Here is a 12,366-nt window from a genome sequence, read left to right on the forward strand (position 1 = left end):
ACTTGAAAGCTGGTCAAGCCCTGGTCAAACATTGGCACGACCAGAAGGCTAACATGGTTGAGTTTACTCAAGACCAGCTAGTTCTAGTTATGCTCCCAACAAGGCAGAGGGCCTTGCAAGACAAATGGATGGGACCCTTCAAGGTTGTGGGAAAACTTGGAGAGGTCAACTATCTGGTGGATCTGGGCAGACCCAGGGAAGCTCCTAGAGTCTTCCACACCAACCGACTAAAAGCCTACATCTCCAGACCTGATGTAGGAGCCTTGCTCCTAGCTTCAGCTGCAGAGGAGGAAGAGAGTGAATCTCTCCCTGATCTCCTCAGAGGTGTACCTTTAGATGAAAAAGTTGAAGGAGTCAATCTCTCTTCAGACCTGACACCTGAGCAACAAGAGGAGTGCAAATCTATGTTAAATCAGTTTGCCTCCCTGTTCTCACTGTCACCAGGCTTGACCCCTTGGGGCCAGCATGAGATACTCACTGGTGACTGTCTGCCAGTCAAAAGCAGAGGATACAGAATGTCAGAACATATCAGAGCCCACATCAAAGGAGAGGTCAAGAAGATGCTTGATCTCGGGGTAATAGAGCCCTCTACTAGTCCATGGTCTAGCCCAGTTGTGTTAGTACCAAAGGCAGGATCCAAAGACTTGAGATTCTGTGTGGACTATAGAGCTCTAAATGCAGTCACCAAGACTGATGCCCACCCTTTGCCCAGGACAGATGAGTTGGTGGATAAACTTGGTGCAGCCAAGTACCTCAGCACATTTGACCTGACGTCAGGCTATTGGCAAATAGCCCTGACAGACCATGCCAAGGAGAAAACTGCATTTTCAACCCCAGTTGGCTTGTACCAGTTTAAGGTCATGCCTTTTGGACTGAAAAATGCACCTGCCACATTCCAAAGGATGGTGAACCAAGTTCTGGCTGGGATGGAAGATTTCTGCATGGCATACTTGGATGACATTGCAGTCTTCAGCCACTCCTGGGAAGAACATGTGAACCACCTAGGACATGTGTTGCAGGCTCTGAAACAGGCCCATTTGACAATCAAAGCCAGTAAGTGCCAGATTGGTCAAAGTAAAGTGGTCTACCTTGGACATGAGGTAGGAGGTGGAGAAATAAGGCCTTTGCCCAGCAAGATTGAAGCTGTGCAAAATTGGACAACACCAACTACTCAAACCCAAGTGAGAGCTTTTCTAGGCCTCACTGGGTATTACAGGAATTTCATTGAGAACTATGGGACCATAGCTTCTCCACTGAATGTAATCTCCTCTCCCAAATTCCCTAAAAAGGTAAAATGGAATGAGGAGTGCAATCAGGCCTTTGAAAAACTGAAGAGAGCTCTTTGCCAGGCTCCAGTATTGAGAGCTCCTGACTACCACCAACCTTTCATTGTACAAACTGATGCTTCCAATGTAGGTATAGGTGCAGTTCTAAGCCAACTGGATGAGAAGGGTAGGGAGCACCCCATTTGCTTCATCAGTAGGAAACTGAAGGATCCTGAGACAAGGTGGGCAACTATCGAAAGAGAATGCTTTGCTATTGTGTGGGCACTGAAGAAGTTTAGGCCATACTTGTATGGTTCTACTTTTGTTATTCAGACTGACCACCAACCCTTGAGATGGTTAATGCAAATGAAAGGGGAAAATCCAAAACTATTGAGATGGTCAATCTGCCTGCAAGGGTTTGATTTCACCATTGAGCACAGGTCAGGGTGTCACCATCAAAATGCTGATGGACTCTCTAGGATGTATATCATCGACTAGAGGTATGAGGTTCATCCAGGAGTGGATTAAATCCTCCTGTCCCTTAGTCTGGGGGGGGCGAGTGTTAGGGAGAATTCTCTGTTTAGGCTGAATTTCCCTACCTAGTGAGTCCCCCAGCAGCTTTGCTGGATTTCTGGGGTTTAATTTTTTTCTCCTGCCAAGAGTGAGACTCTTTTACCCTCACTCTTGGACATGTTGAAGTGTGTTATCTTGGACAAACCTCGTGTTGAATGGGCTATGGGGTCTTTTACTCCATAGGGCCTCATGTATTTTTGTGATGTGGGTCACACAGCACCCTCTGTGCCGTGACCCAGGGGTGTCCTAGGGACTCCCCAACATAGACTCCATACCCTGGGACTGACTACTGTCTCCCAGGGCATGTAAAGTCACCAAAGACTTTGCTAGTCTTGAATCCTGAACAGAACCAGTACAAACCATCATATTGTGGACGTACTGGCTGGGGCAATTCGATTGCCCCAGGGTCTGTTAGTCGAGGGGGCACGTCTCCGTCCCCCCTGATCGAGTTTTGGCTGGTGGCAGTGGAAACTACTTTTTATATTCGACCGCGAATATTTCCCTATGGGATTTCCCATTGTTTTAGGCTAACACATTTAATTATTTATTTACGGTAGCCTTAAACATACCGCCGGTTTATATATTTATTTTTATAACTCCGGTTGGGACTTTTTTGCCAAAACTTGATTCTAAAATGGCGTTGGTGTTCGCCTCTGTAACTCTGACCCAAAGTGGAGCCCTTTGTTCCACTTTTGGCGGGCTTCTCCACAGAAGCCCTCCAAAGTGGTGCCACTCTGTCTGGGGTACTTAGGAGGGGTGGAGGGGGATTTAGGCACCCTGGACTGAGTTACCTTGGTAACTCAAGTCGCACTCCGTCCTGATTGGCCCAAGTGGTGAGCCGCCCGGCTCACCACTTAGCATGTTTGAGTGACAGCTAGGCTGGGTGAATGGGGGCTTGCTGCATAAAAGCAGGGCTTTGGGGACTGGGACTTCAGAAGTCGCCACAGGACCAAGAATCCGACGAGGGAAGAGCTGAGCCGACCTGCTTCGACGACACCACCCGGTGGAGCCCTGCTGAACCGTCTCACCACTTTTTCCCGACGACCGAGGAGAACTCTTAACGGAGTGGCTCCTTCCCTTGACTGGTGGGGACAACCAGTTTTCGCCTTCTTTCCGTTCTTTGAGGTATCTCGTGGCCGCCTTGCCTGTGCCAAGCACCCCGGCAACCGGAATACCACACTTTACCCCCATACCGCGAAAGTCGGTACCAACCCTTTAACCGGAGGACTCCGCGGCTGGTTTCTTCCCGGGCAGTGCAACGACCCTCTTCTTCTGCTCTTCAGCGAGAACTTCTTCTCCCCTGACCGACGTCGAGCCCTGCTGCCACTGCCTGGAACAACTGCCACCGCTGGAGGATCCTTTCCGCTTAAGGTACTGTGTTCCGCCTGGCTTCCCTTGCCACCGACTGTACGGGGTAGATTTAGTCCCCGGCTTTCGAACCTGGGAGTGCCTGGGACACTTTGGCTAAACTTTCTGAGCCACTCTAAACTCTTTTTGACTCTTTGCAAGACTTTGAATCTCTAACTAACAGTGTGATCTTGGGCACATTTTCGCTCCGGCTACTCTAAGAGTGGGCCCTGCCTAGTGACTTTTGCTCACCTGTGACTTTGTGCTTCTTTGAGCCTATTGCAAGTGTTCTGGACCTTAGAGTGGTGTGTTTAACCCATTTCTGCTTTTTCTCTCCCTTTCTTGGAAACTACTAGAGTGTCATCTAACGTTAAGCACTCACCTCTGTTTTAATTAAGTGGTGTTAACCGAGAGTTGTCTAGATAGGAGAAAGGATTGAATCTACTTTCATTATAACTGTGTTTGAAGTGTTTACTATATTTTTGCTAGAGTGTTTTTTACTTATGTGTTTTTAAATAAATAACTATATACTTTTGAAACCAAGCTCTGGTCAGTGTTTGCTTGTGCTATTGTGTTTTGGTACATATTGTGTATACTTTGCATACTGCCTAACTCTTCTTGAGAGAAGTCTGACTGCTCAGCCACAGCTACCAGGTAAATCTGGGTGGTACAGACTGCTACCAAAGGGGTTTACTGCTCTACCTGTAGTCTTAAATCTTTTGCAGTGTTCCCCAAGGGAACTGCACAGGTTTCTGCCTAACACTTACTATGGACAGGAACCCTTCACGTTCCTCACCCTCAGGGATGTGTTTAGCTGCCGCTGACATATAGTCCCACAGGGTATATGTAAATCTTGCAAGGCTGCAAGTTACATTTGTCGATTTTAAAGCCATGCTCCCTGACGTAAAAATCTTTCTGGACCATGCATCAATCTTTTTATCATCCCTATCTGAAGGAATTGTAGGGTATGTAGCATTTCTAGTAGAGGTAGCTCCTTGAACTACCATACTTACAGGTGATGAGTGTTTACTCAAGTATTTGGGATCTGAGGAACAGGGTCTATATTTTGACACATACTTATTTACTACCGGAATAGATTCAGGGTTTTCCCATGCAGTGTTACCCTTCCTTTGTAAGGCTACATTAAAAGGAAGTATGGGGTCTTGCTGAGGTCCTCCTGAAAGGATGTCAGTCATATCATCCTCCTGATAACCAGATGAATTTCTACTCCATCCGATGAATTCAGTTACCCTGTTCATCAATTCTCTGTATCCCGCATCAGCATGCTCAGCAGGGTCAGGCTTTTCAAATTCATATTCTGGAGATGTATCCAGACCACTTGCCGACTGCAAGCACTCATATAAGTCTTGCATCTCAGATTGAGGGTCAATTAACTCCTCAGGAACTTGCTTTGTACCAAATTTCACACCAGCAGGTGAAACATCCTCTTCTGCTGATGAATCTCCTTCATTTATGGAGGACATGGTTCTGAAGAAATCATGTCTATTTTCTGGATAAACACCTTTTCAGGTGGCATAGACTTCGACACAGGTGTTGATTTTGTAATTGGAGTGAACAAAGACGTTGACAAAAACGTTGATGGCGTCGATGTTGTAGTCACCAACTTCGATATCGTTGAGGTCATTTTCGACACCTTTGAAGGAATTGTTGACCCCGTCGAAGGAATTGTCGAGAGAGTCGACTCCGTCGAAGGAGCCTTCGACACCATCGGCTGTGCACTCGACGTAACCTTTTTGGTTTGGGTTGTCGACACCTTGTGCTTGACCGCCTTCGTTAGAGGCTTCAAGGACGTTTTAGACGAGGACTTTGATGGTGTATAAGAGTCTGATGCCATTTTCTTGAGTTCTACCTCCAATTTATGCACCAGTAGGCTTTTTTTATGAGGTGTCGGGGAAGATTCCCTGGATGACACCCTTGACAATTTTTTGTTGGATTTTCTCGTCTTAGATCTTCCATGTCACTTTTTTTTTTATGAGTAGGGGCATGATCTTCACTAGACTTTGAGGGGGTCTGGGCTGCATTCTTAAAAAGCGTTAGCATAGATGCTCTGAAAGCTTCCCACTTTCTTGGGGAATCATGTCTTGACGGACATGTTATGATTTCCTCAGACGAAGTCGAGGAAGAGGAAGAGGGAGACCAGTGTCGTCTTTTCTTTGCCTTTTTAGAGGAAGAAGAAGAGGACTTACTGGATCTACTCCTCGACCTAGATTTTTTGTGACGCTTTGATGAAGGCTCAGCCGAGTCTTTTCTCCCTCTCGAAGAAAACTTCAAGGATTCCTCCCCCACCGCCAGTTTACCTCTCCGTTCCTTTAAGGCCTTATGGGTCATAAACTGACAGGAACCACACTCGTCTATACAGTGGTCGGAACCAAGGCACGAGATGCAATTCTGATGGAGACCAGTCAGCAACATCTTTCTCCCACATTTCTGGCATTTCGTGAATCCAGTCTTCAGTCTGGAAGGATTAGATGAAGACGACATTTTCGTACGAACTGAAGCACTGTTTTATTCAATCCGAAGCGAAGCTGATGGAACTGAGTTTCAACGGGTGCGCTCGAGCCATTTCTACAGCGGATGCCGTCGATGCTCGACGGATGCTGCCGAGGGACATCGACGCCGCAGCCTCGAGTGGAGGGTCCTCTGGTGGTGAGAGAAAACATTTCCGAAGCAGCAAAGCTGAAGGTAAGGATATATCTAAGATGAGGAATATGTGGGAGGACACAATCCATTCGAAAACGTGATTACTTTGTTGTAATTTCAATGTCCAAGTTCATACATTATATTGACATTTATTTTGGTTTTTTGTTTTAACTTTTTATATTTGCAATGACACAAACCAATCTGCAGTCCAGAATCAATAAAGTAATAGAAATAATTGAATGGGAATGAATAAAATGCATGGCATTAAATAATGTTGGACTTCATGCCTTTAAAAAATAAATGTACAAATCGTGCTGTATATTTTGTTAGACCCAAAACCCTACTAACTCGTGGCATCACAGACACGCTACTCTTAACAGCTGCTCTGGAAGATGCAGGTTGCAGGGGTTCATATTACCCATGATGTATTTGGTGCTTGTATATTGAAAACCTGCCTGGGACACAGCCGAGTGCTGTATAGCAAATAGAGTTACAACTATTTGCAAAGGAGAACAATTCAGGATGGTGAGCTCATTAGGACAATAGGAGGGAGGTTGATGGATCCTATCACTAGGCTTTTCTGTGGAGCAGCAAAGTGTGATGCAAAAATAATTTCATGAGCCCAGGTGGAGAATCAGTGTAGAAACCGGACCATCCGACTCATTCAGACCAATCATAGGAAGGTTGATACATCCAATCATAGGGAGGTTGATACATGTTGCACACTGACTGATCTGTTAGCATGCGCTAGAAATACCCATTGTGACAGGGGTCCCATCCCAAAGAATCAAGCGGAGTCTTAACGAAAAGTCCAAGGGTGTTTATTACACACAAAGAATGGTTGGAATGGCTGGTGATCTCAAGTTCATTGGCTTTCTTGGTCCTTTTGGCTTGGCGCTAGGGATGGCCCTTTCCTCTCTTGTCTTCCCTGGGCCTGGATCCGGCCTCCCAACCCCAGATGTCGCTACCAGGTTATTAGTAACTCAACGATCAGTAACCCCCATCTGTCTTTCACTTCTCTACACCTCAAGTGTTTACTCTAAGACATTGACTACCTGACTCCCTAGGGAACTTCTAGCTTTCCCTCCCCTATCCCCGCTTAGTAGTCTCATGAAATGGGGAATGGTGCCTTCTCTCGCCCAGCATCACTCTCACTTCTTCCAGACCCTCTCGCCCCTGACCCTCTACACTGGTCCTATACTGGTCCTTTACACTGTTTTCCTCCCACCACGTCACTGTCCCTCCAAACTCTCACTCCACCTTTGTATCTCCACCCTTTGATCTTACTTCCTTTCTCAGTCCTATTCCTATTACCACTTGTATCCACAACTGTTCTATACCTCTGTCCCTCCTTCTCCCTCTACTCCACTCCACTCCACTCCCTCCTGTTGTGCCTCCCGCCTTTCTCCACCTCTCCTACTATTAGTCTGCTACCACCACCTTTCTACTGCCACTGTCCTCCTCGAGGGATATGGTGCCCTGCTCACCCCTCTACTACCGACTACCACTCTACCAGTTCTGTCCTTCCCTTACTACTCCCACAACCTTCTTTCTTTACTCCCAGCTACTACTACTAACTTCGTCAAGATCTCTGCTCCACTCCTCCTCCTCCTAATCTCCCTCTCACACAAACACTCCACAGACAACCTCTCACCAATAGTTTCTGCACTGCTTTCTGATTCGCCTCCTCTCATCTCTTGTACGTTCCTCTCCCCGCCTGTCCTCACCCAACTAACCCACACTTGCACACTCACACACACATTCTTAACTACTCCCACCCCCTCCCAGAATTGCATACTCACCCTGTCCAATCACTGACCTGCATCAAGGGGGTGTGGCAGGGTGAGTGCTTAGGGAGGCTTCTAAAAGGGCTTGAAAGCCCCACCCCCTTTTCTGGAAGCATCTCTGGCAAGGAAAGTGAACGAGTTTCTGAGGAACTGGAGTCCCTGTCTTATAAGGCCGTCTGATGGGCCTTTCAATCTTAATGTCTCTGGTAAGCTGGTGGGAGCCTCATTAATAAGGCCTCTTTTTCTGAATGATGTGTAGATCCTTGGAGACTTTGCTGCACTCCTCTCTAGCGCGTGGCCGGTGTTAGGCTGCTGGCTGTCTACTGCGACAAAGTATGAATCGCTGCTGTGTGGTGGCTTCCCTCTGCTTCATTCCGCTGCAGCTTTCCCTCATCTGTGTTCGCCATCATCATAGGTGGGGATGAAGTCTGTATACCCTCACACAAGCAACAGGAAATGTTTGGGGTGGACCCCCCCGTCCCCTTCCCTGACAAGGCTTGTAAGCAAGCCTTGTCACACCATTTACAAGGAGCTGAGCTCTGTGTTGTTGGGTACCTCGCTGGCAGTAAAACAGTTAAACCAACTGTGCACATGTGGCTATACATCACTGCTCTCTTCTCTGGCTTCTCATTCAGTACTATCTACATTATTCAAATGTAAAAGTATTTTCAGGCAGAGAAATGAACGGAGCCATGTTATGTTGTCTTACCTGGCCGTGTCCATTCCCGGTTCCAAAGGACAACTAATTTTCCCACATGCCGCCAGTAGGGCCGTAGCCAGGCACACACAGTAGGCTGCACTGGAACCTAATCCAGCTCCTGGTGGCAGCTCGGACCAAACTGCGATGTGCACACTGGGCAAGTCCCTACAGCAAAGAAAAGACTGCCTTCAATTACTAGACAGACATTGATGTACTTTCTATTTGAATGGCCAATATTAGCAAGGGACAGTTACAGATTACTAAGCATGGATTGCTTGGTTCATGTTTGAGGTTCACTGTTTATGAGACCAAGACCAGAAACAGGGCAGGGCAGGTTACCATTTAATGTTGACCTCAGGAAAAAAAGTCAACTTTGAACTGAACAATCAGCAACATTTAATCTTTTAAGCCAAGTAGACAATTCATAAAGATTGCATTTTGAAGCAATAAAACACATCGCCTTTTCTCAAAACCACTTTTTGCATGATCCTAACTTTTGTACAAGTCTGGGTACTTCCCATTAACAATTGTATGATCCTCCACCTTATTATTAATTCTGCATGTTTCACTCAAGGTGGGCACAACACCACGCCTTCACTATCTCATGGTAATACTTCGACAGGGCTTCCACATCCACTGTGATATCACGTCTGAAAGTGTGGTGAATGTCTTAATTGTCGACACATAAGATTTCAATCCTACTTTCCACTTTAGCACTTTGTGTGATAATGGTTAATGACAAAGCGTCCTTGTTGCAAATATGCAACAACTGCCAGCACTTACAAATAGGCTAGTCTCAAGCTCCCCACGCCCTGAACCCACCATTATTATTCACTACATTACCATGGCTTTTTGTATTTATGCTATCCGTTTCTCTTGCCTCATTATCCATCCCCCTTTCAGGAACACAAGAGCAGGTCCTAGAACCACAGCAGAATCATACAGATGGAGCAGCAAGCTGAAGTGATGTCAGAGTGTGTTTCTTGAGCAGAAAAAGTGGACAGAGGAAAACAGTAGGCTTCTACAGACCACCAAGAGTTGTGGGGCAGCCCCATTAGGTCAGGGTCAAAATAAACCTAAGGATGCCAAAACTGTTGTGGATATGAGCAGACAGGATGGGTCTGCTGGTCCTTTTCGGATGCTCCCACAACTCTCTGGGAATCCATGCAAATCAGGGGCACACTGATGCATATGCTTAGGACACTAAGTCTGCAGCTATTACTTAATGCTGGTGCTTTCTGGCATTGAGCCCTGCCATCTATTTCCCTGCACCAGCTATTATTGTGAGGCTCACTACCTTTTATTGTAGTGTAGTGTAGTGTGTTTGTATAACATGCAGACTTTGGGCTGCAGACCTATTCCAAGTAAGGAAGTGAGTTCTAGAACAACAATAGTTTGTGCAGTCCTCTTAACAGCCTGGTTCAGATTGGTAAAGCGATCAGGATGGACTGCCATTCAATGTTTTTTGATGACGGTAAGTAGCAGATTGACACTGGGAAAAAATATCTCTATTTTCTGGACTGAACGAGCACCCGTTTCTAAAGCGCTATGCAGGAAAATAGCACACGCTAATCACCCTATTTCTATTGTTGATTGAGGTTTTATAGACCAAAGCATATGTTGCGGAAGAAGAATGCAGAAAGAAGGAGAAAGAGTGGAGACAAGGATTTACAAGAGAGCAACAAGAAGAAGAACACAGAGAAAGCAGGGAAGCAGTAGCCATTTTGAGAAATTGGTCCGGCTAATACTTCAGCCCTGGTGGGTGAAGAAGAATCAGAGACGGTGTTAGGAAAGATTTCCATTTAATGTCCACTGCAGTTGTGAACCCCCCCCCCCCCCCACCCACCCAACGTTTTGCTTTTGTCTGACCATTCTAGCCTGACTTTTAGCAGTGGAGCCCAGCCTTCTGCTGTACTCTGCTGGGCGCTCATCTTGTTAAGGGGAAACTGACATGCCCTTCAGACTATCAGTACTGGGAGACTTTGTTTCCCTTAGTCTTTCACTTTGTTGCCATTAATTGGCAACATTTTATCAGTGCACAATGTATCTTAAAGTACAGTGCGCTTGGGTCTCTTTTTCATTTTTAAGGCCCTAGACCCCCTCGAATGATTTTTGGTAAATGTACAAGTGTGTCCAGGACTGAGCTGGTGGCAGAAGTAAGTTTTAAAGCATTTTTGACTCTTTTCAATGGCCCAAACCGCGTCTACTGCATTTGGCCGAGGACAGTGGCTAGTAGTAGAACTCTATTCTTCATCGCCTTACCCCCATTCCTGCAACACTGCAGCCCCTTGAAGAGACCCCTTGTGTACTTTAAAGCACGATTGAGTGCTGCTGCGCTGAATGTACTTTTGAGCACAAGGCTCCACACTTCGTAGGGACTGGACTGCCTATTAGTTAGGGTTCAGACTCTTCAAGAATTGCCTAAAGTATATTTGCACTGTCAGACCCTCTTCTGTTACAGGTTGTGGATCTTTACTTGTTGAATACTCCTTTAGGCCCATAGTTACTGTATATATGTTCCCTAGTATAGTGTTGTGTTAGTATTGTTAATATTGCTGTGGTTTCACCTTGTGTTTGCGTTAAAAGGCTTTTAATAAAAGTATATGTATTTTGATATATACACCTGACAGAGTAATTTGTGGTGTTGTTTACTGTGTGTGCTCATTGTGGACTTTCGATCACCCTCACCTCTCCTGAGACCTAGTTTGACCGCCGCCAATGCTACCTTGAATGGTCTGGCTTGTCCAGAGGTTATCCTGTTCCAAGAAACTAGGCTGGCCTTCAGAAATCCATCTTAACAGAGGGGCACCCCAAACCAAAGAGGAAGGTGTACCTTATTTGACTGAGAAAAAGAGGGCTTGTGAGCAATCCTTCAGAGTTGGCAAAACAGCTGCCTAGAGGAGGGGAATGTAAAAGTACCCAGAGTTCCAAATGTTCCTAACAAGTCTGACATCTGACCCCATTCGTATGATCTAAGGATGCCAGGCGGTGGTACCTGTTGGAAGTCCGGCAGGGCAGATCATGTAGAGACACATCTGAAGAAAGACCTCGGGCAAATAATGGAGTGCTTGAAAGCGCTATGAAGACAACAGAGACTGGAAGTCTAAGCCCTGAGTTAGAAGGAAGTGGCTCAGCACTACGGCCCAAAAGCAAGAAGAGAGTCAGAGTATTCCAGTCATTCATTTTTTCTGCAACCCAACCACTGGTTAGTTCGGTTAACTCTACCCTGAATACACGACTAAAGAATACTAGAAAGCGCTACTTGTTCTTGAATTGTCTTTTGATCCCTCAGTTATCATAGCCCCCAATCACTTGTTTAGCTTGCGCTATTGTCTGCAAGTATCTAAGACAATTGAAATGCATGTCAAGAGTTTCTAGACTTTATTCCAGATGTGCTTAGATGGTATTACCAATCCAAACACTGCACCACTTTGCCTAGAGGTGTAGAGACATAAGAAATGTGCTCACTATCTAGTGCTATTCTAATTCAATGAGTAAAACATACTGCTGAAGCAATGCAGCTGAGACTAGAAGGTGCTGTTGTGTGGAAGGTGCCCACCGCCCAAGTTAGTGATCCAGAGCCCAAGGCAAGAGCATTTAGTGAGGGCATAGGGCACCCAGCACACAATGAAGCCTGCTGACAAGGGCTCTCATGCTTTTACAGCTGGTGTAAGTAGGGAAATTGGACAGCCTCACTTGGGGCTTCAATTGACACAGCTTGTGCAGCTCGCCATGACCGGTGCCCAATATGTACACATCACAAAGGGAAGTTTGGAATGCAGCCTTTTCAGGTGGTTAGAGCCTCCATTTCCAGCTTACTGACTGGCAAGAGGCCTTGAAGATGTGAGAAGGACAAGGGTGAAGCATAGAATGGCGGCTTCTACTGTGATTGGAGCCTGGATTCAACATGTCCCATTTGTCTTTAGAAAAGGCAACACGCCCTAATATAGTTCTGACTGCTCATTGGTGGGTTTAAGTTTTTTGCAGGCATCTCTCCGAATGACAAGGAGCATGGCAAAGTGCCATTTTCAGT

At 46.1% G+C, this 12,366-nt stretch overlaps 1 protein-coding gene across 2 annotated transcripts in view; it reads right to left on the reverse strand.

Annotated features, from left to right (window-relative positions):
• MVK (mevalonate kinase) overlaps window positions 1-12,366 on the reverse strand; it is a 234,154-nt gene that overhangs the window by 100,512 nt on the left and 121,276 nt on the right. For both annotated transcript variants that reach the window (XM_069619413.1, XM_069619414.1), the window contains exon 5: window positions 8,343-8,498. In XM_069619413.1, coding sequence (XP_069475514.1) covers window positions 8,343-8,498 — 156 coding nt within the window. The remainder of the gene's footprint in view (window positions 1-8,342; window positions 8,499-12,366) is intronic.

Source organism: Ambystoma mexicanum, chromosome 10 (assembly GCF_040938575.1).
Source record: "Ambystoma mexicanum isolate Mex_15411 chromosome 10, UKY_AmexF1_1, whole genome shotgun sequence".
Lineage (NCBI taxonomy): Eukaryota > Metazoa > Chordata > Amphibia > Caudata > Ambystomatidae > Ambystoma > Ambystoma mexicanum.